This window comes from Athene noctua, chromosome 8 (assembly GCF_965140245.1).
Source record: "Athene noctua chromosome 8, bAthNoc1.hap1.1, whole genome shotgun sequence".
In the NCBI taxonomy this organism is placed as follows: domain Eukaryota; kingdom Metazoa; phylum Chordata; class Aves; order Strigiformes; family Strigidae; genus Athene; species Athene noctua.
In genome coordinates this window covers 27,661,940-27,685,442 of record NC_134044.1, presented here as the reverse complement: position 1 = coordinate 27,685,442, position 23,503 = coordinate 27,661,940, and the positions used below count along the sequence as shown (strand labels likewise).

At 39.8% G+C, this 23,503-nt stretch overlaps 2 protein-coding genes across 6 annotated transcripts in view; one reads left to right on the top strand and one right to left on the bottom strand.

The window, feature by feature from the left end:
* IFT80 (intraflagellar transport 80) overlaps nt 1-20,421 on the bottom strand; it is a 56,123-nt gene extending 35,702 nt beyond the window's left edge. Inside the window, exons 1-6 of one of the 5 annotated variants that reach the window (XM_074911846.1) lie at nt 20,116-20,421; nt 18,580-18,709; nt 17,201-17,278; nt 16,276-16,501; nt 7,592-7,702; nt 5,227-5,295 (exon numbers count right to left, since the gene is read on the bottom strand). In XM_074911846.1, the coding sequence (XP_074767947.1) occupies nt 5,227-5,295; nt 7,592-7,702; nt 16,276-16,501; nt 17,201-17,233 (439 nt within the window). In that variant the 5' untranslated portion in view covers nt 17,234-17,278; nt 18,580-18,709; nt 20,116-20,421. Of the gene's footprint in view, nt 1-5,226; nt 5,296-7,591; nt 7,703-16,275; nt 16,502-17,200; nt 17,279-18,579; nt 18,710-19,662; nt 20,031-20,115 lie in introns of those variants that run through there. The other 4 variants (XM_074911845.1, XM_074911847.1, XM_074911848.1 and 1 more) reach the window with 4 other exon arrangements.
* Nucleotides 20,422-20,591: 170 nt separating this feature from the next.
* The window catches only part of SMC4 (structural maintenance of chromosomes 4), a 39,169-nt gene continuing 36,257 nt past the window's right edge, over nt 20,592-23,503 (top strand). Inside the window, exons 1-2 of the mRNA XM_074912003.1 lie at nt 20,592-20,747; nt 22,838-23,033. Coding sequence (XP_074768104.1) covers nt 22,877-23,033 — 157 coding nt within the window. The 5' untranslated portion in view covers nt 20,592-20,747; nt 22,838-22,876. The remainder of the gene's footprint in view (nt 20,748-22,837; nt 23,034-23,503) is intronic.

Genomic DNA, 23,503 nt, shown 5'->3' with positions numbered 1-23,503 from the left:
CCAATTAATTTAAAACATGGTTTTTTTCAGATTGAAAACTCCAGAATGATATATCTAGAATAAGGCTGACTGTTTCGTTTTAAAACCATGTTATGTTGCAGTTTTCAAATGACCTTTTTTGAAAACAGAAGAAAGTAAAAAATTACATGGGAAACGCATCCAGGAAAAAAAAAAAAAAAAAAAAAAAAAAAAATCAGACTTGCCAACTATGCAAATATTTTCCATAGTACTTGACAGGATTAGTCTCCCCTGAAGAAGAATAATCATTGATTCCTTGCAAATAAAACTAAGGAAGTTAAGTAAAGAGCATGTCCAAACATTTATTTCTATCACAGCAAAAGCCCTGTAGCAATGGACAGCAAGTTTCAGCACAGCCTCAACATTACAGTGCATATAAAACTGCAAGGAGGGAGACTGTGTAATAAGACCCTTTCAGACCATTCTCTTTACTTTGTGTAAAACTTGCTTCCACACCTTCTGAAATGGGAAAGAAAAGGCTTATTTCAGGCATCTGGTTTTCTCCAACAAGCTTAATATTGTCACTGGTAGAAATGAGGCCTCTGAAGACACAATTCAATTGTCTGAACACAAGCACCTAAGCAATGTGAGGCACCTCAGGTACTCGAAGACAGGCAGGTGGAGCGTACAGGCACAGGACCTGAGGGAGATCCATCTCCTTTCAGAACAGATTTAGAGGTGAGGCAGAACAGCTCAATGAACTTCAAATGGCACACTTACATTAACACAACTGAATTGTATCCTCAAAGTTCTGTTTGAGAAATAAAAAAAAAACCAAACTCAGAAACACCAACTGTTACAACCTAGATGTTGGTATTAGACAATTTCATCATTTTAGAAAAGGAAAACGGAAAGAAATTCTTCTTAGGGAGTCATGCATATTTCAGCTGATAACCAAGTATTGATCAAATGAATTAAAATCGAGCAAATAAGCAATTTTTTGTACATCTGTTACTTCTGGTAATAAAAAAAAAAACACCAAAAGGCTTAAGAAATGCTCTTACAGGGTAAAATTTTCAGACACTTTTGGCATATTAAGTTCTATTTTGAAAAAATGACCCAGGAGTATCTTTTTCTGGGAATATTTTGATGAGATTTAGATACTTAAGCAACCGAACTGCTTCTTCAACTGTCCTAAGATCATCTAATATCTTACCACTTAAACATTCAGATTTTCTCTCTGAACAAAAACCTGAAACATCAATTCAGCACACTCCATTTGAGTTTCCAAATATTCAAACTCTGAGACCTGGTGTCACTGCTTCTGAATATTTTTGTACTTTGTATATTTTCTTCTCTGAAGGCATTTATTTTATGTTACTCAGAAATACAGAATGATGTGATTTTTTTTTTTTTTTTTTTTAAAAAAAAAAACTCATCAACCATTACAGGAGACAACTCACAGAAACATGCAACATGTATTAAGTAAATCTGGCACTAGCTGTTTTCCTCCTGGCAGCAATTTATGTTGAAAATGACATAAATTCTGTCACCAGCTGTACAGAAATTCTAAATAAACTAATTTTTGTCCTGCTCTAATGCTGATTTAACAATCAGAAGACTTTTATATTTAAACCAAATGTTTAACTTTTTTATGATGGCTGACTACTTAACCACAATTTCCAGGGCTTAACAGCAGGAGCTAAGTTAACTCATTTCCTTCTGCACTTAACAAGAACTTGGTTGGGAAAAGACTGCCAACACATTGCACTGCTGTGGAAAGAAAAATTCAGCAGAACAGACAAACTGCAGCGAATTGCATTGGTGATCAACAGCTTCAGGAAAAAATACTCCCTGAGAAAAGAAGTGAGAAAAGCGGAAAAGGTGGACTGAGAGATTTGAGGAAGGAACATCAGCAGTAAGCACCCAGGGTGGGCTTTTCACATCTTGGTGCTCTACTAGCAGATGTTAATCCCCAACGAAGCATTCCCGTGGCCAATGCATACAGCAGAGAAAGAGCCAGGGCTGAGTGCAGGAGCGACAGAGCAGTCACTGACACAGCCACAGCAGATACTTCAGTAATTACAACAGCAAGTCTGTGTGAGACTTTTTACTTTCACGGGAGTAGAAACGTTAATTCAGACAATTTTATGTCTCTCTGTGACAGCACAAAAAATAGGAGCTGCAGTTGGAATACGGTTGTCCCTTAAAAAGGAAGTTGCACTTCTCAATAAACATGTTGTAATTAACCTGTTTGCATTGCAACTGCTGTGATTTTGCTTCCATTAACCAAAAAGGGAACCTACACGTCAATTATTCATATTGCTCCTTGGTGCTTACTCAGCATATTAGTCACTGGAAGCCCATCAGAAAGTCAGCTGGGCCAAAAGATAAAGTACTCAAGATAGATACAGTCTTAAGAGTACTAAATTCAATTTGAAAGAAAGGTGTTACAAATCACCTGAAAAATTAGAAATCCATCTGAGGTAAACTGTCAGAGGCACAACAGATCTGTGGGCAATGATGTTTAAATTATAATTCTGTTGTATTCTTTTATGTACGTGTGTTTTCATAAAGGTTATGGTGATGTCCCTCATCAAATGCTTTGAAAGAAAGTAAGTTTTCATAGCACAAGAAATGAAGTCATCCCGCGGATTTAAAACATGACTTTCCCACAAGGAATAACTCTAGTTTTGACTGGAATTAGGGACACCAGAACAATTACCAGGATGGAAGCAGGTGCTCTAGCAATGAAATACTCATGGTGGATCCATGAGACTTCCTTACTTGCCCTGAAGGTTCTCAGATCTTGGAGTAAGAGTGAAGTTATCAGCAAAGCTGTCAGCTTCACTGGTGGGACAGACTAAAGAAATGGTGCTGCGGAATAATCTGGACTACAGTGACGAAGGCAAACCTGCATTCTACTTAATTTTCAGCTTGACCTTTGACTCTGTAGAGGGCTTTGAGGGTTAGAGAGCCAGTGGTTTATGAGCCTCAGGAGTAGCAGTTCTAGACAGACATTTCAAGAGAGGAGACACAACTGTGGACTCAGCACTGCTCCTCCTAACCAGATGTTTGGCCTGTGAAGGATTCGGTTAGTGCAGGTGGCACTGCTGACACTACAGACATCACCTCAAACAAGCTTAGTGTCAGAGTCTACAAACCACTGCAAAAATTTGTGCTGGTAGAGCCACCTTTTCTTTCACATGTGGACCTTTATACATCCTCCTCTTCAGAATTCTGTGGCTCTCTCGAAAGGAACACAGACACTTTGAGCAGTGTCACACTGCAGTGTGTACACCACTGAACACAGAGAGAAATCTTACTTTAACCATAAACCTGTGGGTTACCAACACGTACCAAAGAGATCCATGAAAAATAATCAAAACATATCAGTGCATCGTGTCAGCTGGAAGCCCGAAGGATTGCAAATACAACATTTTTAAAAGAAGCTTTCAGTTTAAGGTAAAAAGGGAACAAAAAGATGAATACAAAGATAATCTAAGAAGTGAGATCAGGCTCAAAGAACAACGCAGCCATAACAGCAATACTACAGCTAGAGGCTGAATGTAGTAGAGGTTATGAGGTCACACTATCTATATTCCATGCATCAGCATGATGGCAGGACATGCGGCCAGAGCGTTCCATATAAGTACTGAAAAAGCTAAAAAAGGGAAAAATGTATGTTCATGTTTTTGTAGTGAACAACAATCCAAAGATAGAATAGGCATGTGGACCATCATCCAAAGATAAGAGCCTGAAAATTTATTTCTAATACAAAGAGTGGAATGAGTAGAAAGAATGTTAGCAATGGGAATCCTTTCATTTCTCAAGGAGATGATAAAGGAAGTGAAAAATTAGCTCAAACATGATATACCTCTCAAACAACATTACAATTTCTGCAGAATCCTACCCTAATCCCAGGTATGTTAGTAGATTACAGCGGGTTCTGTGGGAATCCGATCCTGTAAATTTAAAGTATTTCTGAGCCTCACAGGCTCTTCTCTTAAAACACAAATAAAAGATGACAATTATTCCACGGGGACTCAACTGTACTTTTATATTGTACCAGAAACTCTAAGAAATCAATGAAAATTTAGCCTGCATATTTCAAACTTGAACACATCTCTTACTTTATAAGCCTCATCAAACCTTAAATAAGCACAATTAAGCATAAAAAACCTTGAAACATATCAACTGAGAAATACTGGAGTGTGTGCTTCAACTTTTTTTTTTTTTTTTTTTTTTCAAAAATTGTAGTTCAGTTGGCTTATCTTTCTACATTGTAAGCATGAAAAAACATTACATCTGAATATGAACTTCCTTAACAGAATTGAAATACATTTTACATTCACTCCTGTGGTTAAAATGCCTTCAACAGGTTGAAAGAATTCAGATAATTTGTTTTAGAAAGAGATAAGGGTCTGACATTTAACCCAAACCCAGGTGCATGTGGTTTCTTAAAAAATGTCAAAAGGTCACATGATCTCAGTGTATGAAGTCTGAAAAACAAAATCTAGCTCAGTATCTTCACTAAAATATTACCAAAATGTTAGAAATGATGATTATAAAAAATAGCATTTAAAAATATCAAACACCATTTGTATAAATACATATTTAAAGCTTATGCTGATGCACTTTAAAATAATGTGATGTTAAATTGACATAAATAACTGGAGTGCTCTAGGATGTATAAAACTGTAGTTACAAAGCCAAGATCAAGGTTTGGTCTCCATGGCCCCACTTCAACAAAGAACTTAAACACAGGGATTGTATCACTTCAGCGGGGCTGTTTGCATATACTAAATTAGTTACTGTGTTAAATAGATAAATGAACCAAGGACTGTCAAGAGTTTTAAAGTTCAGAGGAACTAATCTACACGCACTTTGCATCTTTCAAGCATTCCTGCAATGTTTTTAGAGATTTTTTTTTTTTTTCAGTTTCACCATAAGGGTCTGTGGCTTGGTATTAAAAACTGGATTTCTAAATTTTTAGTTCTTTAGCCCCTCCAGAATCCTTAGGATGAAACAGAAACTGTTGTCTAAAGATACTTTTAAAGATTTTTTTTTTTTAAGATAATCACCTTATTAAAAATCCAGTTCCCCCTGTATTCAACTATGATTTACATTTTGTTTTAGTTAAGTTTATCTAGGCCTTAAGATCCTTAGACAAACCATTATTGCCAGATTTAGGGCCTGTTATTTAAATATATTCCATAATATCCCAAATTAAAAAGGTCTAATGGAATTCTAAGAAAATTAACTTACCTTGCTGAGCTAAAGTGGATCTCAGCATTCCACTTTTAGACCAGATTTTCACTTGGCCATCTTCACCAACTGTAAAGTTATCACAGAAATCGTCAACTTAAATGCAATAATAAGTCTAACAAACATGACATTTGTATTTACCTAGGAAACACTAGAGTTAAAATAAGTCCAGGTCTTCTTACAGGTAAATATTGTTTATGAAGTCTTCCTAACATGGAAATAGATAGTATATTAAGGAAAAATATTTAAGGCTGTTGTTCTGCTATTATCAACAAGTCTGTTCCTGAAAATCCCTATAGTCTTCTTATCTGAAGCTGCTCCTGGGAAGAGAAAGTCCACCACTATTTAAGTACCCTAAGTTTTGTATTTTCTATTCAGCTTTGCTAGTGCTTTTCGTCTATTTACAGTTCAATGGCCCAGAGGCTGATTAAATGAGTCTCTGAGGAGTCCAAAAAGAGCAGGAGCAGATTTTATGTATTAAACTGGAGGCTTCACAGTTGATAAACGGTGAAACTGAAGATAACTGAAGGCTCCATTTGGAGGCTTAAATTTTATAACATAACTGTGCGCTACCAAGAAACTCAGTTTACTTATTAAAGATTAAGTTCTTCTACACTATACAGCGTAGTTATGTAAGCATTAAGAACACAGATTTCCTAGCATGCTATCATATTTAAAATATACAGCTCTGGGCCTTCATTTAGGCCTCCCAGATTCAATTAATGAGGAAAAAATGCACCTAGATGCTTAACACCATTCTTCCGTTCAAAGGTAATTTACTTCCCAGATTTCAGGTTTTTGTATCTGGCCAATATAGCCTTTAAGTGTTTAAAAAGTGAAAAAAAAAAAAAATAAAAATTTAGAAATACTATTTGTGCACATTTGATCCTGTTAAAGCAGAGCCATAGAGAAAATTTTAACTGATACAGTATCATCAATGATTCAACTCTTCCTCACAGTATAGTTGCTGTCTAAGGGTAGTTGATCTCAGAGCACACTGTCTGGACATGGCAATGAATTCCCATACTCCCCAAAAGTGTCATGCAGTCTTTCCAAAAAAAAAAAAAAAAAAAAAAAAAGATTGAAAAGGCAATTTTGACTTTTCCTTTGGAAAAGTTCCTGAGGCAAATCTCTCTTTAAAAAGAACAGTATTTCTATCCCTCTGGGATTTCAGAGGAACATGCCAGAGTTCCTTGAAGCAGCATTTTAGAGTCAGACTGAGTCTGGAAACAAGCAAATCCAAAATTATCTTCAGTACTTCTGGACTGAGTTGGAATTTGTCCAAGGAAATCAGCTGTGCTAGATCAACAGGAGGCTGCAGAAAATTCTGACACCAACAGAAATCCCATAAAGGAGAAGTTCATCACAGGAAATTTAATTAGCTTCCCCTTAACATCAAGATAGAAGTTTTTGACAAAAATGCAAAAAGCAACTAATTACCAAAAGATTTAGGACAAAAAGACATGCAGAGGCACAAACATTGGGAGATCACCTTCCCAGCCTCAAGAGAGAAGAGGGTTAGCCTCCAGCTGGATCTACACCACTCCTAATAATGAAGAAAGAGAAACATAGGAATATTCAAGATGCTCATGAGGCCTCAAGTAAACTTCACTGGCTAAAACCCCCCAAATGTCATGTGCAGGGATGTAAATGTACCAACTTAGGAATCTTTTTTGGTAAAAGGGAAAAAAAAATAAAATCAAATATTCTCCTTTATGAAGTACAGAACATCCACAAAAACATGCAAGCACTCTGGTATTAAAAACACTTATTTTCAAGTAAATAGTGTAACATCTAATAAATAGGATCACTAAAAAAGATGGTTTTACTAGATCTTCTATTAATTAAAATAGGTATTTTTCTAAAACAGCATCAAATAGTGCAAAACTAACTTCTATTTAAACACGGTGATAATAACCCCAGTGATAATGAAGACATAAAAAAGTAGCTTATTATAGCTAACTTCATTTATATTGTTAATTTTGTGTCTCCATTTCTCCTCCTTCTCACAAGAATTTCAAACTAGACCAGTGTGTGAACCTTAATAGACTCAGTTCTATTCGTTCCAATTCAATGTAACTACGAGATAAACTACGAAATTTGGGATCACATCTTTTAAATATATGTCAAGGATTAAATTATTTTTCCAAAACATTCTAGTGTCTTTATCCCATAAAGTACTTACACTCTACACATTTTTTTGACAGCACTTTTCATAAATTTTGTTTAATACCGTATTTTCGTACCCCTACATTTGTCCATGACATGTTAACTTTGTATATTAAAAAACCAAAACGCTTTTTTTGGAAAGAGCTCTTCTGTTATTTTAGGTTTTAAAACACTTCACTACCTTAAGAACGCTTACCTGTAACCAGTGCTGTTCCTTCGTAATTCCACCTTCCCGCAAGTACAGCTCCACAGTGTGCTTCTACGCTTTTCTCTACTCTTCCTAACTTTGAAATCAAGTGGAACTTCCCTAAACAAAAGTTCAAGAGAGAAATAGTGTATGTAATTTTGTGAACCGGTATTTACGACTGTAACTGGATTGTCTACTGTTAAAAATACACACACAAAACGTGATGAAGAAACTAACAACAACAAAAACGAACAAAACATGCAATTATGTTGTTCACAACTGCGATTAGCCCAGACAATTGAGTTCTTGCAGAATATGTAAAGTAGTTACAATGGTGGGTTCATGGTTTGTTGGGTTTTTTTGTTTGTTTGTTTGTTTGTTTTCTTTCAGTATGTATAATCTTTGTTTTGCCTATTCATTTTTCTTATGTCCCTCTAAGGTTTGCAGATTTCTCTGGAGAGACACAACTGCCTCTTGTTATTTCATTATCTGAAACCTAGCAAACAGAGGTTATATACACTGCAACCCAGGAGAGCCTTTCTGTTGGGTTTCTTTTTAAGATCTGAAAAATCACTCAAGACCAAAAGGATAATGGAAAAGCTAGAACAATCTGACCATCGCTGAGTGTGTTGCTCTGAGGAAGTATTACTGCTTGCATTATGGAGCTGTTATGGAAATTCACAGAAGCCAAAAACAAAGCTATTAATGATTTCAACAGAAGCATGAGGAAGTCTTTCTTTCCAAATGAGGGATGTTGCTTAAATCCAGGAAGATCAAATTTAAACTGGACCAAAGAGCAGACAAAGGAGGACTTGGAAACATGTGGCAGAACAAATGCATGGCTGTTCAGCGATTCAAATAAACTACTTTAAACCCCAAATTATTTTATCTAATCTGCCAGTGAGCCACTACAAGCAATTTCCAGAGTGTCCAGAAACTCTTTGAGCTCAACAATACACAGGTATCTCACACTCAGCATGTGCAAATGCTCCATCACTTAAGGTGGGATAATTTTTCCGTTAATAACATCCTGCTTGGGAATATGAATTATGAAGTAGGGCATACCTGATAAACCAGAAACAGAAACTAAATCCCTGCCTATTTCAGTAAAGGACCACATTATCAAGACCAATATGTGCAGTCTGGTGGTAAGAGTCAACTATGAACAAGGTAAAAAACACACAACATCACCACACTAAATGCACATTCAAATTGCAGTAGCCAAGATGGCAAAATTTAAGCGGCCCGCACTGCCAGAACCTTGGAAAAGCTTTTATTGTGTTCTTGTTTCCCATGTTTTATTTTGCACTTCAATTTAAAAAAAGAAAAAACCAACACCAAAAAAAAGCCAACAACAAAAATCTTGAAAACAAAGCCAGATTAAAAACAATTTTTTAAAAAATCTGGTAGATCTGGGCAGCAAATAACTATGAAAGAGACATCAGGGCTCTCCATAATATTATAGAAATGAATACAATTCCGATTTCATCTTCATTTCACTTTTAAGCATATAAACAAAAGGGCACAATCATGCAGCCAAATCTCTGCCACTGCAAGATTTCCAAGAAAAAAGATTTTTCATACTGAAGAAAAAGAATGGTTTGTATAAATCAGTTTATTTGAATAGACCATTTAAAATATCATACACAACTATACATTTTTGCTTTTCTTCATCACTTATATAAACACCTACCAAAATATTCTGAACAGCTAATCACATTTTTTTCTGAATTCACAGAATTAGTATTCTTACTGAGATCACTTCTTCCTCATTCAGTTAATTTTTAATTTCCTAAAACTTTCAGGACATTTAATGTGTCATGTTATTTTATAATTATAAAATATATCTTTAATAATTAATGCATCAGTTATTTATAGAACATCTCTCAGGTCTGAGATTCTAATTTTTTGTGTATAAACAATAGCTGGATTCACAGGAATTCCATGGCTAAATGCTATTTTCTCTGATTAAGTTGTCAAAATGGCCTTTTCTGGATTTAAAATAATACAATAAAAACATGTTTTATTTTCTGATCACCTGTCTTATTGGATGCATAGTGTACCTGTTCAATCAGTAGCCCAGACCTTTTTCACTGTAGAATACTTAAACCTATTCTGACCACAGGACTCTGAATATTCTCATGCTGTCACCTACAGCATTCAGAGAAGAGGCTGAGGGATTCACAGCCATTAGCAACATATTCCACTAATTTCCCTTGAAAAAAAGAAAAACAAAAAAAAAGAGCAGCTTTGCAAATCAAGAGCTAACATACACAGAGATCTGACTCAGAGGCATCCATCAACTTTCAGAATCCAACCTGAAACATTCAGAATTACTTTTTTAAGGATACAGAGAATTCCTCATTTTATATATTGAAACAATTTTATATATTGAAACAGCAGTTTCCACTGACCCAGGTAGAATCCGTGAGACCTCAATACTTCTGTAAGCAAACCCCTCAACACGTAGGAGAAAAAATAAATTAAAATGAAAGAACAGACAGTTGGCAAGCAACAGAATCCTTCGGTTAGGACACATTATCAGGAAAACAATGGGCCATGTCACAGAGTACACGATAAAATCCTGCTATACAGGGAAACATTCGACTCGTCTACCAATCTTTTGCATCCTTTCCCACTCCATAAGCTCTTACTTCTTTCACAAGGCATCTTTCAAGCAGTGAAACATAGCAAATTGTAACCTAGCCAGAAAGAATACAGTTTCACATAAAAGCAGGTCTACCTTAGGCACTAAGATAGAATTCATCTGGAAAAAATGTGATCACGCATTTAAAACCTGTCTCATAATACTTATGCAGAACAGGGCCAAATCAAGTTTTCATGGGTATCACCTTTACTTCTGCAACTTCTTTACTTTTCCAACATGTGAATTTACAGCTGACAGTTGAATGATGTGACTCACTAGACACTGCTTTTTTTTTCACTGCATTCACACGTAGAGGTTGCTCCAAAAGCAACGTTTCGGTGGATTTCTTTGCCTTCTGTTCTTCAACTTAACATTGAGGTAGAAGAGGCTTTCAAAATAGAACTCACTGCCTTATACACAATTAAGAAAGGGAAAATTTTAGCTGCATGCTTGGAGTAGATAGAAGTAATTCAACTTAATCTTACTTTACATGTCAGATCCCTAAAATACTGTTCCTTTATTTTTATTACATACTGAAGCCAGAAGCTGTCCTCAATCTTAAAGTGACTCTCCAGTTCTGGAGGAATTTCAAGTGGGAGATTAGCAGTCTATTCAAATACAGAATATAAAACATGTATGTTTTGTTCATTACATTTCATAGACTCTTAAATGCTGACCTAATGTAAAATTATTGATAACATAAAAATTTGGAAAAAATAGGTCTATTCACTTATGATTTTGTGCTTAATAAGCAGTTCAAAATTGAATATATTCTTAATTTTTGTAAAAAAAGCAGAAACAAGATCAATTTAAGTAGGAAGTAAAAGAACAACATCCCACAAGAGATGCAACTCAGAAGAAAACCCAGGAGGATTGAATTTACATTTGCTCTAATTTCACAAACATCTGGAGTTCAACCAGGAATTAATGCAACCCTGTAAAGACATTATACTCCTTTTCCATTGGATTCAGCAAATTTCCAGGAATCCTTATCAGAGATGAATTAGCTGTTGCAGGAAAACTGCAGGCTTGACACGTAAGGCATGCTACGTAAGTAATAGTTAAACAGAATTTTAAACGTAGTTTTTAAAAAATAGCAATTAAGCAACAAAACTTGTTCATGCACTTTTACAATGCAATAATTCACTTGCATATGCAAAACCAAAATCTTCACAAGATAAGTTATCTCTATTGAAAGTGCTAAGTTACACTGGGAGATAAAAACTTGGAAATTTTCTACATTAAGATTTTATCTCAATTTATTCTTTCACAAAGTGGTTAGCACTGGTTTGTATTTCAATTTCACTGAAAAAAAACCCCAAACCAAACCATGATTTTTGGCAAATATATCTCAAGAACAGATCTTATCCCTTAGTCCTAGTAACAGTTAACTAGGTAAAAAAATCCCTACAAGAAAGATAAAGTACTAACTGTGATCTGTGAACTAATTATGGCAAAAATAACTCATCCCATAAGAAACATCAAACGAAATAAGCTTCTGTTGATGGACTCCTGCTGCCTGGGCTGTCTATAGCCCGTGTTGCAGCTGCACCCTCAGTGAGGGTGTCCACTAATTCAGCATTTTTCTACCACAGAGCTGCCTCTTTCCACAAAAATCACCAAGGAGCTCCAAAGTTACTGATTACCTGCCAGACAGTCTCCCTACAACACTGGTCATGGAAGTCTCATTTTCTTAAGGAACACAACTTTAAGGGAGGAAAAAAAAAAAAGTTTCTAGGTCAGTTTTTTCATCCAGTTTTGTTTACATTTAGCACTCTATAAATATCTAAACAAATTGGGATTGACTCTGTTCACTTAAATAGAAATTGCATCTTATCCTCCTTCTGCAATATCATGTTACCTTCCTACTGCTCTGTAACAATCGTAAAACATTTTGTTTTAATAGCAGTTCATCCAGCAAAGCTCAGTCCTGCTCTGCACTGTGCTACGCTAGCAGAACAGTAGCATTCAAATCAACGACAGGACTAGCAATAAAGGCCCCAGATGTCCAGAAGGAATGCAAGGGCTGAACACAAACTCCACTCACTAAACAATATAAAATTATCTAACGACTGATCACTGGACCAGCTTGGAGAACTAAAGGATGTGTCATCTTGGGAAACGGGGGAGGTCAGCGGATCGCAGGCTTTGATCAGACAATACCCATCCCAGCTACAACACGATTAAGATGATAAGCCTTAGGGATGTGCTGAGAACTGGACAATAGGGCCTACACGTTTGTAAAAAGGAAGGAAAAACACCCAAACAAACACCCCAAAAAAACCCCACCCCACTGCAATAAAGTTGGCAAAGATAGTCAAAACAGTTTATGCTGCATGCAAGCAAGAAACAGCTGCATTAAAAGAAAGTGAAAGTTAATCAAGCTGATCTCCAAAAGCTGGACAATGATAGAATTGACTCTCAAGTGCACATGAATTCTAACAGAGATATAACAGCATGATCATTTACATGTTTCAGAGATTTTTTTTCACATTCAGTAATTATTTTTTTTTTTTACTGTTACAGAGGAGACTGCATTTTTCCTGACCTTCCTCTCACTATGTCTTGTAGCTGAAATCTTTAAGAATTACTTCAATATTAGCTAGAATCCTAGGCTGACAACTTCAGGTTAGACAAAAAAAAGTTTGGTAGAAGTTTTAAGCAAACGAACACAAAGCTCTTACCGAAGCAAATGCAGATCAACTGGTTTAGATTGCTGGTCACACACAACTAAAGCCTTGAGCAGCAAGAAAAATCTGCTAAACTGCAAGAACGCCTCACTTTAAACCTCTGTCATTGACTTATGTCACTTAAAGTAATCCAGCTTCTAGCAGTTAATTGCAAAGCATCCTGGAAAGGGTTCTGGGGCCTACCTGTACATGGTGCTATTCATGAATCTTTATTCCTAAACCGCAGCGCTCTGTTGCAGTTTCACTTAATGCACTTACAGGAGAAGGGCAAGCATTCATAACCTACTAGACATTACACTTCAGAATTGGTACCTTACCTAAATCTGCACAGAGTTCACATATAAAGTACTTCTGAATGTACAGCTCTTGCGACACATTTTTTGAACACTTCAAAAAAAAAAAAAAAAAAATCAACTTTCAGCCTCTCTAAACACATCTATGACTTTTTCCTTACATATCTGAGTGATACTAAAAAACAATGAGAAAGAAAATTTGCATAGCAGAGTTTTAAGAGTCATATTTTTCACGAAGGTAGGTAGTAGCAGCCCTTATGTATTTCTACAATCAGCTGTCAAACCATTATTCAAGCAGAATATGAAATGCTACCATACTATTTTAACAACACTGGAAAACCGAATAGAAGATCTGACGCGCTACAGTTGCTTGTTTGCTCACTATTTACACCTACAATTTAGAACTTTACAGAACAGGACATTAGAAATACAAATGTGATAACGCAAGGAATTAAGAGCCCCAGCTGACCTACCCAAATCCCTCCATCCCATGTTTAGCATTGAAAGGAAAAGAATACAAATCCCCTAGAAATCTGCTCAGTTAATATTGAGCTTTCTGAAGAACATCTTTATTTAGGTAAACTCTGCCCCCCCCCAGCATAATACGATAATGTGCAAATATTGATGCAAATTAATAATCTTCCTTCCACCTTTCACAAAAGCTTCTGTTGCCACCTTATGAGCTCTAGAAACAATACTTCATTAGATCCAGCTGCCTAGAATTCATAGGAAAGTTCAGCACCAAGCATTGCGAAAATTACGACGCTAGTTGGTCAAACTTCTCTCCTATCTTCCTTCCCCACGTAAATCTAGGAAGCTCTAGGGAGCCAGCCTTCAGACACTGCCCAAAAGATATCCTGATTTTGTTCCATAAGTTCAGTGCATTTATTCCGTAAGAAGTACTGAATATCTTGAAGAAATCTTGGCCTCCAGTCTGTGAACTGAACTCTCAGCCCTCCTAATGTTTAAGTGCAACTATTGCCAAAAGTGAGAGAAATCACCAAAATTTCATGCAAGGATTGAATTTCCTTTACCTTCTTCAAATACATATTATTTCTCTCCATCTGTGCCGAAAGCCATGCTGGATGCATCAGCTCCAGATTGCTAATGCCCAGTAACAAACCTTCTGTTCCCAATCAAGCTCCCTGTGAAGCTCGCCAAAAGCCTACAATAAGTTCCCCTCACCAAAGAAAACATACTAGACCCACAAATTCCAGGTTCTGGCCAAAATATGGGCAGAAGTTAGCTGGAAATTATCCATCAGTCCTATTAAAACTATCAGTAGGTCCCTGTGAAAGCTATCAACAGGGTCATGGGCAGATGGCCATTATTATCCTGATGGAAACTCTACAACAACTGACCCTGATCTGTTCTGCCCGAAAAAGCCAGCAGAGGTTTAGAGCAGCGTATTGCTTTGAGTTCAGTGTTGAGAAGCTCCCACCGCTACCAATTCTGTAGAAATACAGCTTTACCATCAAGATCTTCGATTGCTGACAAAAGAATATAAACAAAGTTTAGTATGTTGATGTGATCTGACTCTTTGCAGCACATGACTATTAGTTCCAGCAGGCTACTTTGACTGACTGAAACCTTCAACAGCATTATCAACCCAGTAAAACACAAAAGGTATAAAAAAAATTAAGATCAGCGTAAAGGCTGATTTCTGCAAGCAACTCATACAGCTCTTCCAAGTCACCTCTACACCCAGCTCATGGATTAACCTATGAAAGTATCAGAAATCATTCCAAACTAACACCAACCCCATCAGCAAGTTCTTGTCAGTGGACTGACAGTTATGCAATCCCAGGCTACATCAAGGATTTGTTTCTTAGCAGAGCTTTTATTCCAACACATTTTTTAATCACAACGTCAATGTAAACCAGTAAATTTCATAAAGGATCAACCCTTTTTTAGAATTGGTAGGTTCAGGAAGAAATACTCTCAGCTGAACTAGTGTTTCCACACAGTCGGTTCTTTTTAACAGAAATAAAAGGGTGGGGGTGTTATGAAAATTTATTTTTACCATTATTTTTCATATTTTGTTCAAATAAAGAATTAGATCAAGAAGAAGAAAAGACTCCAGATGTTTTTCCTTAAAGAAAAGGGATGAGGGGAAAAACCAAAGGGGAAAACTTGCACAGAAAATTGCCAATGGCATGGAACATAATCCTCACTACAGTACTGAGGGGACAAACTCTGACCTGAACAGTATGGACTCTTTCATAATAAATGTAAAATAATAATAATGAAACCAGTTACCTAAGATTTCTTCACTGAACTGGGGATATGAGTATATCTGACTTCATGCAGGAAGAAAAATCTGACTGTGTGCAAGTCAGGCAAAGTCAACTCCTAGTCTCTTTGGGGAGGAGGATAAAAACCTTCATCAAATCTTCTTGTTCCCACCTTCCTTCCCCAAAACAAAATCCATAAACTGGGACACAGCAGCTACTATACTGGATCATATAGCCTACTATCAGTACACTAGGATACTGGAGAGATAGAGGCATACTGCAAATCCTTCTGTATGTATACATCTGCCAGCAGAGTGGCCATATGTACTAGTCCTACACCTCTGACAACAGCCAGAACTAGATGCTGCAGAGGGATATTCAAGATTCCCTAGAAGCCAGATACAAGACATGCTCTTGTAACGTGTCCAAAAAATGGACTACACTGATATTAAACATCCTGGTTAAGCAATTTCAGTAACTCGGCCATCAGTTTTCATAACTAGAAGTGATCTGGTATCTATGTAGCCATGCAGTATAGACATATTACAGTTACTGGTTCACAAAACTAAAAAAAAAATAATGATAGAAACTGACCTTGCATTAAAAAATTGTGTATCTGCTGTCAGAGGTACATTTGATATTGTTATTGGAGAAAATTACAGTAACACAAATGTATTAAATTTGAAGCAATTATTAGTTGTACACCAGTGCAACCGATGTATAGGTATTTGAAGGTGCTTTATTACAGACTATTTAACTGCAAATAATTTCTCATGTATTTGAGTGACATAAAGTGGTACGAAATTTAAAATATTTTAAATTGACTTACCATCAGAACTTGTTAAAACAAAGCTCTCAGCATGGGACTGCTTCTTCCCACCTACACTTCTGGGAAACCAGTGAAGATCTATGGGATAAATGTCATCTGGAAGTTTCACTACTCGAGTAGTCTCACTAGTTAAAAGGTTCCATTTCATAATTTGGTGATCATCACTGCAGGAATATAGCTCATCAGCTGTGGTCCATCCCACACAGCTAACTAATTCTTTATGTTTAATTAAATTAAGGAAGTTGAGAATTTTAATTATTAAAAATAAGCGTACAAAATAACCCATCTAGGCTACACAAAACTGAAGGGACAGTACAGGGAAGATTATTTTGATAGGATTACATGGAATGTTTTATATTAAAAAAAAAATCATTTTTTCCTCTTGTGTCAAGAGAAGAGCTGGTAGAAACTCAGCAAAAAATAAAGCAAAATATCATATAAAAAAAATGAATTATGATGCATACTTATTGAAACAGCAGAAATGTTAGGGTGGGTCTTAGTGGACAATCCAAATGCACTGGTCTACTGGTCGTCATATATAAATTGTTGACATACCTAATTTATCAGTAGGAAAATTTCAATTTTGTTTACATCTGCTGCATGCATGTCTTATTACAAGCAAGTAGATATATCACTAGTCCTATTTACTGTCTGGGAAAGCTTTTGACTTAGAACTACAAATAAGAAAGGAAAAAACCTCAAAACTTTGATAGCTTCTGAAGGGAAGGTATCACTCTAAGATTGTTCAACATCTCTTAAAATGTTGCCCTTAAAGGCTGCACTGAATGGCAACGTGAAGAAAAAAAAAGCCAATTTACAAATATTTTTCCTACGACAATTACGATAACGAAATGCTTTCTGGATAAGAGGCTATTCAGAATTAACAAGCTTTTCTATGGTTTATTCTGAGACAAAGGATATGTTTTGGTTCCTTTAAAAGCGAAGTCTTCAGCCTCATTTCAGTTATTCAGATGGAGCATTAAAAAAAGATATGCAGGTATAACTGTAATAAAACAAATACATATATAAGTACTGCCAGAATTAAAAAGGAAGGCACTAACACCAAAATAAAAAGTTCCAAAATAAGTAATACTACATTAGTACTGTGGCAAAATAAGCCCCAAAGCAGACCTGAGTTTTAAGGGAATTCTGTTTGTACAGTACCCAACTCCACATTTATCTGATCGCTTAGTATAAACACACTGGACAATATAAAGAACAAGGGATGCTAGGAACGTATTGCTGAAACACTGTAAACTGAAACACTGACATTCTCTCGTGCTGATATGTAGCCATGAAGGAAGCCAAGGGTAAACCTGGAATCAAAAGCTTTTCAAGGAACTTCATGTTTAGTGAGAGCACTGTGAGAAAATTCAGAGGAAAAAGTCACACTATGAAAATAATCCTGCTGTGACAAAATGACACAACACCCTAGACTTTCATCCACCCCTGTGTGTAATGTCGATGATATTTTACTGCAACACAGTAATTCCATGAGCAGCTCGGTGGGGTCCCACCCTCTCGCCCCCTTCCCTCGTGTAACACCAAAAGCTTTTGTCTTTGAGTGCCTCGACAGTGTAGAGGCACTGATCCAGGTTAAAACTTTTCTTTCAGGATGGGAAGAAGATTGATCAGGAGGGTGACAGCAGAAGGTATTCTCTGAGGAGACCATGATGATGGCCGCCTTCTGGAATTTTTTCACCATAAAAATGACTGCACGTCAAACAGTTTCTATGCAGAATTTAAGAAGTGTGAAAAGGATAATAGTCCTAAAAATGTAATTTTCTGTGCCCAAAGGACTGTTATTTTCAACTCTACTTTCCATCAACTGATAAATGCATATGATAATTATTTTTATTTTTAAAAAACTATATCCCTCATACTCAAATGTCCGATTTCCTTCTCCTACCCTTAACCAAAAACCTCACAGGGAATCTCACCATCAAGGAATATAAAAGGGGTCTAAGCTTGTACTAAACTTTCAAAGCAGCCTTTTAATCACATCCTTGACTTCCGTATGGTGGCAATGCCTTTGTTCAGCACCTGCATATACCCGTCCAGCACATGCTGTCACATTTTCTGCTGATCAGCTGCAGGGCTAGTCTCTGCACCACAAATTCTGAAGACTAAATCCCCAAACGTGAACCTTACAACTTGTACACAGCAAAGAACATAAAACGGAATAAAACAGCATTAGGGATTTCTCCTCCAGTTTAATGTAAGCGTCTATCCCGCTTAACAGAATACCTCGTATTTATTTGGATGCATCTATCTGCTGTGTACACCACAGCCTGCTAAACCCACCTTTTCAGTTGCTGTTTCGTGTTTTGAGATTGTTTATTTCTCACTTTGAGTTTCAGCAGGCACGTCGCTACCATCAGCTTCCAGCTTGCACTCCCTCCCTGCTCCCACTACACGGGGTTCTGTTATTTTCCTTTCAAAGACAAGATCAGAAGTTTATTATAAACTTGGAAAACGGCTTAAACGCTCTTTTATGTGTGCCTAAAAGGCAGAAGGCTCACCCTCAGGTCGCAGAGCTCACCTGCTGCAATCAACAGCAATATTACATTAGTACTGTGGCAAAATAAGCCCCAAAACAGACCTGAGTTTTAAGGGAATTCTGTTTGTACAGTACCCAACTCCACACTTATCTGATCGCTTAGTATAAACACACTGGACAAGATGAAGAACAAGGGATGCTAGGAACGTATTGCTGAAACACCCAACCTGCCACCCACAGCAGGTTGATCCATCGTTAACCCATCCTAGCACACACACACACTACCCACAGCCCCGCGGGTTAGCGGAAGGCATTTCCTAGGAGTTTTTTAACAAAGATGGGGCAATAATGAGGAGTTACTCTGGCACGTTTGTCTCGGCTTCTCCCAGCCTGGCACTTGGTGCCTCAGGCCGCGCCCTCCCGCCCTCTCCCTCCCCTCAGCCTCTTCGCTCCGGAGCCGCCGCTGAGGAGCGGGGACGGCGGCGGGAGATTGAGCAAGAGCTTGGCTTGGCTTGGCTTGGCGGGGGGGGAAGAAGGGAAAAGCCAGACGGCAGGATGGAAAGGAAGGGCTTAGATGGCGGTGACGGGTCGGGAGCTCGCTCCTCGGCCGCACTTTCTCTCCCCGCTGTGAGGGAACCGCGGCTCTTCCCGCCCCGTCTGCGTCCCCTCCCCAAACCCGAGGGCCAGCCTCAGGCCCCGCACAGACGGCAAAGCCCGCTCTCCGGCCGCCCCAGCACCCCCTTTCCCCTCAGTTTCCAGCTTCCCAAGCGGCAGATTATCCGCCCACCCCGCGAAAACACATCCTCCCTCCGCCGCCCTTCCTGCAGGAGAGCGCCAGTGCCCGTTTCCCTCCGGGCCGCCCGGGGCCGGGGCTCCCCCGCCCTTACCTCGCTGTCTCCCGGGGCTCTCCCTCCGCTCCTCCCACGCCGAGCCGGGGGGGGGTCACGGCTCCCGACCCCTCTCGCCCACCGCGGCGGTGAGTCAGAGCCGCCGCCTTCCCCCGACGGCCAGGGGAGGGGGATGGCCCCCGCCTACCCCCGTCCGCCTTTACCTGCGCCGGCAGCGGGAGGAAGAGCGGAGAGCGGCGGGAACCGCGGCCCCGGCGGCTTCCGCGCTAATCCCGTTTTCCTCCCCGGCCCCGCGGCGTCCCGGCAGCGGCGGGGCTAAGGCGGCGGCTGCCCCGCTCCCCCCGCGGAAAGCGGCTCCGTCTCTATGGCTACTTCCCGCGAGACTTCTTCCTCCTCCTCCTCCTCCTCCTCATCCCACCGCCACCTCACGGGCCCTCCCCGACCAGGTGACACGGCCTGGTGGCGTCACCTCGCCGCCCGTTAATTAATTACCGCTTTAAAACCGTCGTGTCCCACGAGTTTTGTTTGTTGTTTTTTTTTTTTAATTTTTTACTTGTTTTTTTTCTCTCTTAAATAACAGCGCCCGTTCACGCCGCCGCCGCTCCAGCCTCCCCCCCTCCCCACCCGTTGCTGAGCAACCAAGCGCCGCCCACTGACCTACTTCTAAAATTAAAATAAATCTTTTCCACGCGGGGCGGGCGGGCACGGCCGTGGGGCCGTTGTCACCCTCCACCGCCCGTCTCTTCCCCCTCTTTCTCCCCCCGCCCGAAAGAGCCGCTCCCTTGCAGCGAGGGGTTTTATTTTACTTTTTTTTTTTTTTTTTTTTAATTTATCCCGCCCAGCCCGTCCGCGCAGTAACGGAAAACAAGATGGCGCGGGAGCGGGACTTTTTTTTTTTTATTATTTTTTTATTTTTTTTTCTTTCCCTCCTTTCAAACCCGCGGGAGGCCGGCCCCCTCCCTTCCCAGCATGCCCCGCGCCTTTCTAACGAATTTCGGTTCGAGTTCGCCGTTTGGGCGCCATTTTCGAGTGTGGAAGCCGCCGAGTCCGCGGCGGGAGCCGGAGCAGCCCGCGCTACCGCGACCCGCAGCCTCGCTGGGGCCGGGAACCGCCGGTCCTCGAAGGTACCGGCTCGGCGGGGTGGCTGGGCGGGCAGGGTTCGGTCAGAGGCGCCGGCGGTTCGCCTGAGGGCAGGTGGAATTGGGGGGCTGTCCCCGCTGCGAGCGAGGTCCTCGGGGCGCTTCCCTCAGCGGGGGGTGCTGAGGGGGGCGGCGGGCTGTGCCCCGCGCTTTATTTTCCATTTTTCCTCCTCGCCCTGAGGGAGGGAAAGGCGGCGGCAGCTCCTCTGTGCGGGCCCGGGCGGTCGGGCGGGGGCTGCCCCGCCGAGGGCTCTTCCTCAGGGGCCCGGGCTGCGCGGCGGCGGAACGCGGCGCCAGGGGTGTCTGTCCTGGCTGGTGTCGGCGGAGGGGCTTGAGGCGGGGGGATGAGAGAATCCTCTGCAGCCCACGGGAGAAAGGCCCGGGTTTCCCGCTGTGCCCTTAGGGACCTCTGGGGACGGCGAGTCGGAGACCCACCGAGGACGGGGAATACCTTTGGGTAGCACGGAGGCCCCATTTTAATCTGCTTACAAAGCAGGGACCCTTCTGTAACTACCTCTGCCTGCTCCTTTTTATGCTTGGAATACGAGAGAGAAATCCCAAGGAAGTCCAACAACGACTTGGAAAGACCGTGACAAGGGTGCAGTTGGGCTCCTTAGATTAACGGACAGATTAAAAAAAACCCAAAAACCCAACCTAAAATTTTTCACTGACACGGGTTGTCGCGATCAGATTTAATCGGCTGTTAATAAGGAAGCTTTTCTGTCCGCCTCTGACTCTCCTTCGCCATCCCCGTAACAAAAACGGCACTTGGCAGGAGATCGTCGAGAGATGCTTTTAACAAACACCTTCGAGCCGCCTCGGGGGAGGGGCCGGGCACGAATTTGTTAAATTTGTTAGAGAGTATGTGGCAGCTAATTTATCGCGATTTAAAAGCTGAGGTCGAGTAGTTAATGCTTGTTCGTTCTGGTGAAGTATCTGGGGGGGGGGGAGGGTTGGTAAGGTAAGTAGGTCTATATTGCACAATTCTGTTGGAGTGGAGCAGTTTGGAGGAAAAAAAAAATAAAAATCTGGTACTTTGAGAGGCTGTAATTGTCCGAGACAGCCATTGCGGAACACTTCTTAACAGGGACATAGACTCAAATTGCCTTAAAATGAGTTCTTTCTCTCATTTCCCCCCCTCCCCCATTGTCCCAAATGAAGGACTCTCATGAGAGTGTGGGTTGGGGGTAGGTCTGAAAACGTCAAATGATTGGCACCAATTGTAAGATGACTTTCTAACCACGTCAGTTTTTTATCTTGTGAGAAGTAAACTTTCTCATGTCTGTTTTTCTGCGAACTAACTTCGCCACTTGCTGCAATTTAAACTCTTTGGAGAGAGTTTCGCTCCTGCAGTCGTCTTTCTTCTCATCGGTTGCTTTCTATTTATACTTTTTGGGAGCTGTGCTTCAGTGCCAGCTGATGGACTTTTGTAATGTTTCGCTCTTGATCAGTTAACTTTAACATCACAGCCAGATTAAGGTATTTTGTTTTGTTTCCTCTTTTAAATGTTGAATGCTGGCAGTAGTGGTTGTGTTCTATTTTGCGAAACGAGTGTGTTGGTTTAAACTGTTTCAGAGTCAAGCCTTTGCTGTAATTATGCAGGTCTTTTTGTTTATCTATCTATAGAAAAAAAAAGTCAGCATGGACTGTTGGAAGTAAAACGTGTGTCAGGTCTGAGATGTGTATGTGAAGTGAGCTTCCAGAAGGGTATAGACATATGGCTACTCAGTTTGTTATTGTGAATGTGTCTTTTAACTCTTTTGCCCCCAGCATCACGCTTGCTTTCTCTGAGCATAGCAACTGTATTGAACATAGCTGTGTGAGTTTTCAGTAAGCAGATTCTTGCTGTTTCTCCAGATTAGGGTCAGCCCGTTGTTTTGGGGGGTGATGTATTTTAAAATATATCATTATGAGGCTTAAGCTTTAGGTTTTGCTTCAAACTTGGATTTTTGTCTTCAAAATGTCTCTAGCCTTTAGTTTCTAAATTAGTCAAACATCTGGGCGAACATGTAGGTATATTCCTTAGGGGATTGCAGTTCAATGCTTAGATCACGGGGTTTTCTCGTTTATGTTAGAAAAGGAGATAGATCCCTTCAGTAGTTTGATTGCTTGGAATGGAAGGGCAACAGCCAACAGAGATCATGCCAAGCAAGAGCACCAAAACCTCGACAGCAGCCCATCGGAAAGGCAGAGAGCCCTTAGAGGAGTCCACCAGTGACATGGAAGTGCAAAACGAAGGCAACAGACAGCTTGGCAAAGAACCTCCGCAAGGTAGGTCTGAGTGTTGTGCTTCTGATGGTGTGTAAACTTGATGATAGTGCCTGCTTTAGCAACAACCTTCAGCTGAATTTGCCAACTGTTCCAGAAAGGATTTGCCCTTTTCTCTTCTAGAAAGGAATATTGAAAGCCTTGACTCCTGGCAAGTTTAAACTGCTTTAAAAATGGTAAAGAGGGCTTGCAAAGAGTTAAAGTGTTTGGACCAGCGATTTAGTGCAAGTGCAAAAGCAATTTGTAGACTTTCTCCCTAATGAAGACTATTTCATATTCCTGATCTGTAACATTGTACTTAAGATTGTGGTACAACAGCAGGATTTTTCAAATTTATATGCAGCCAATGGTATGGGATTTCTTGGAATGGAATAAATGTCAAGTTTATTTACTTAACTCTTAAAATGATTTGACTTTCTTTTTCATGAAGCAGTGTATTGAGTTGAGTTTTTTGCTGAAAATGTCTGGAAAAA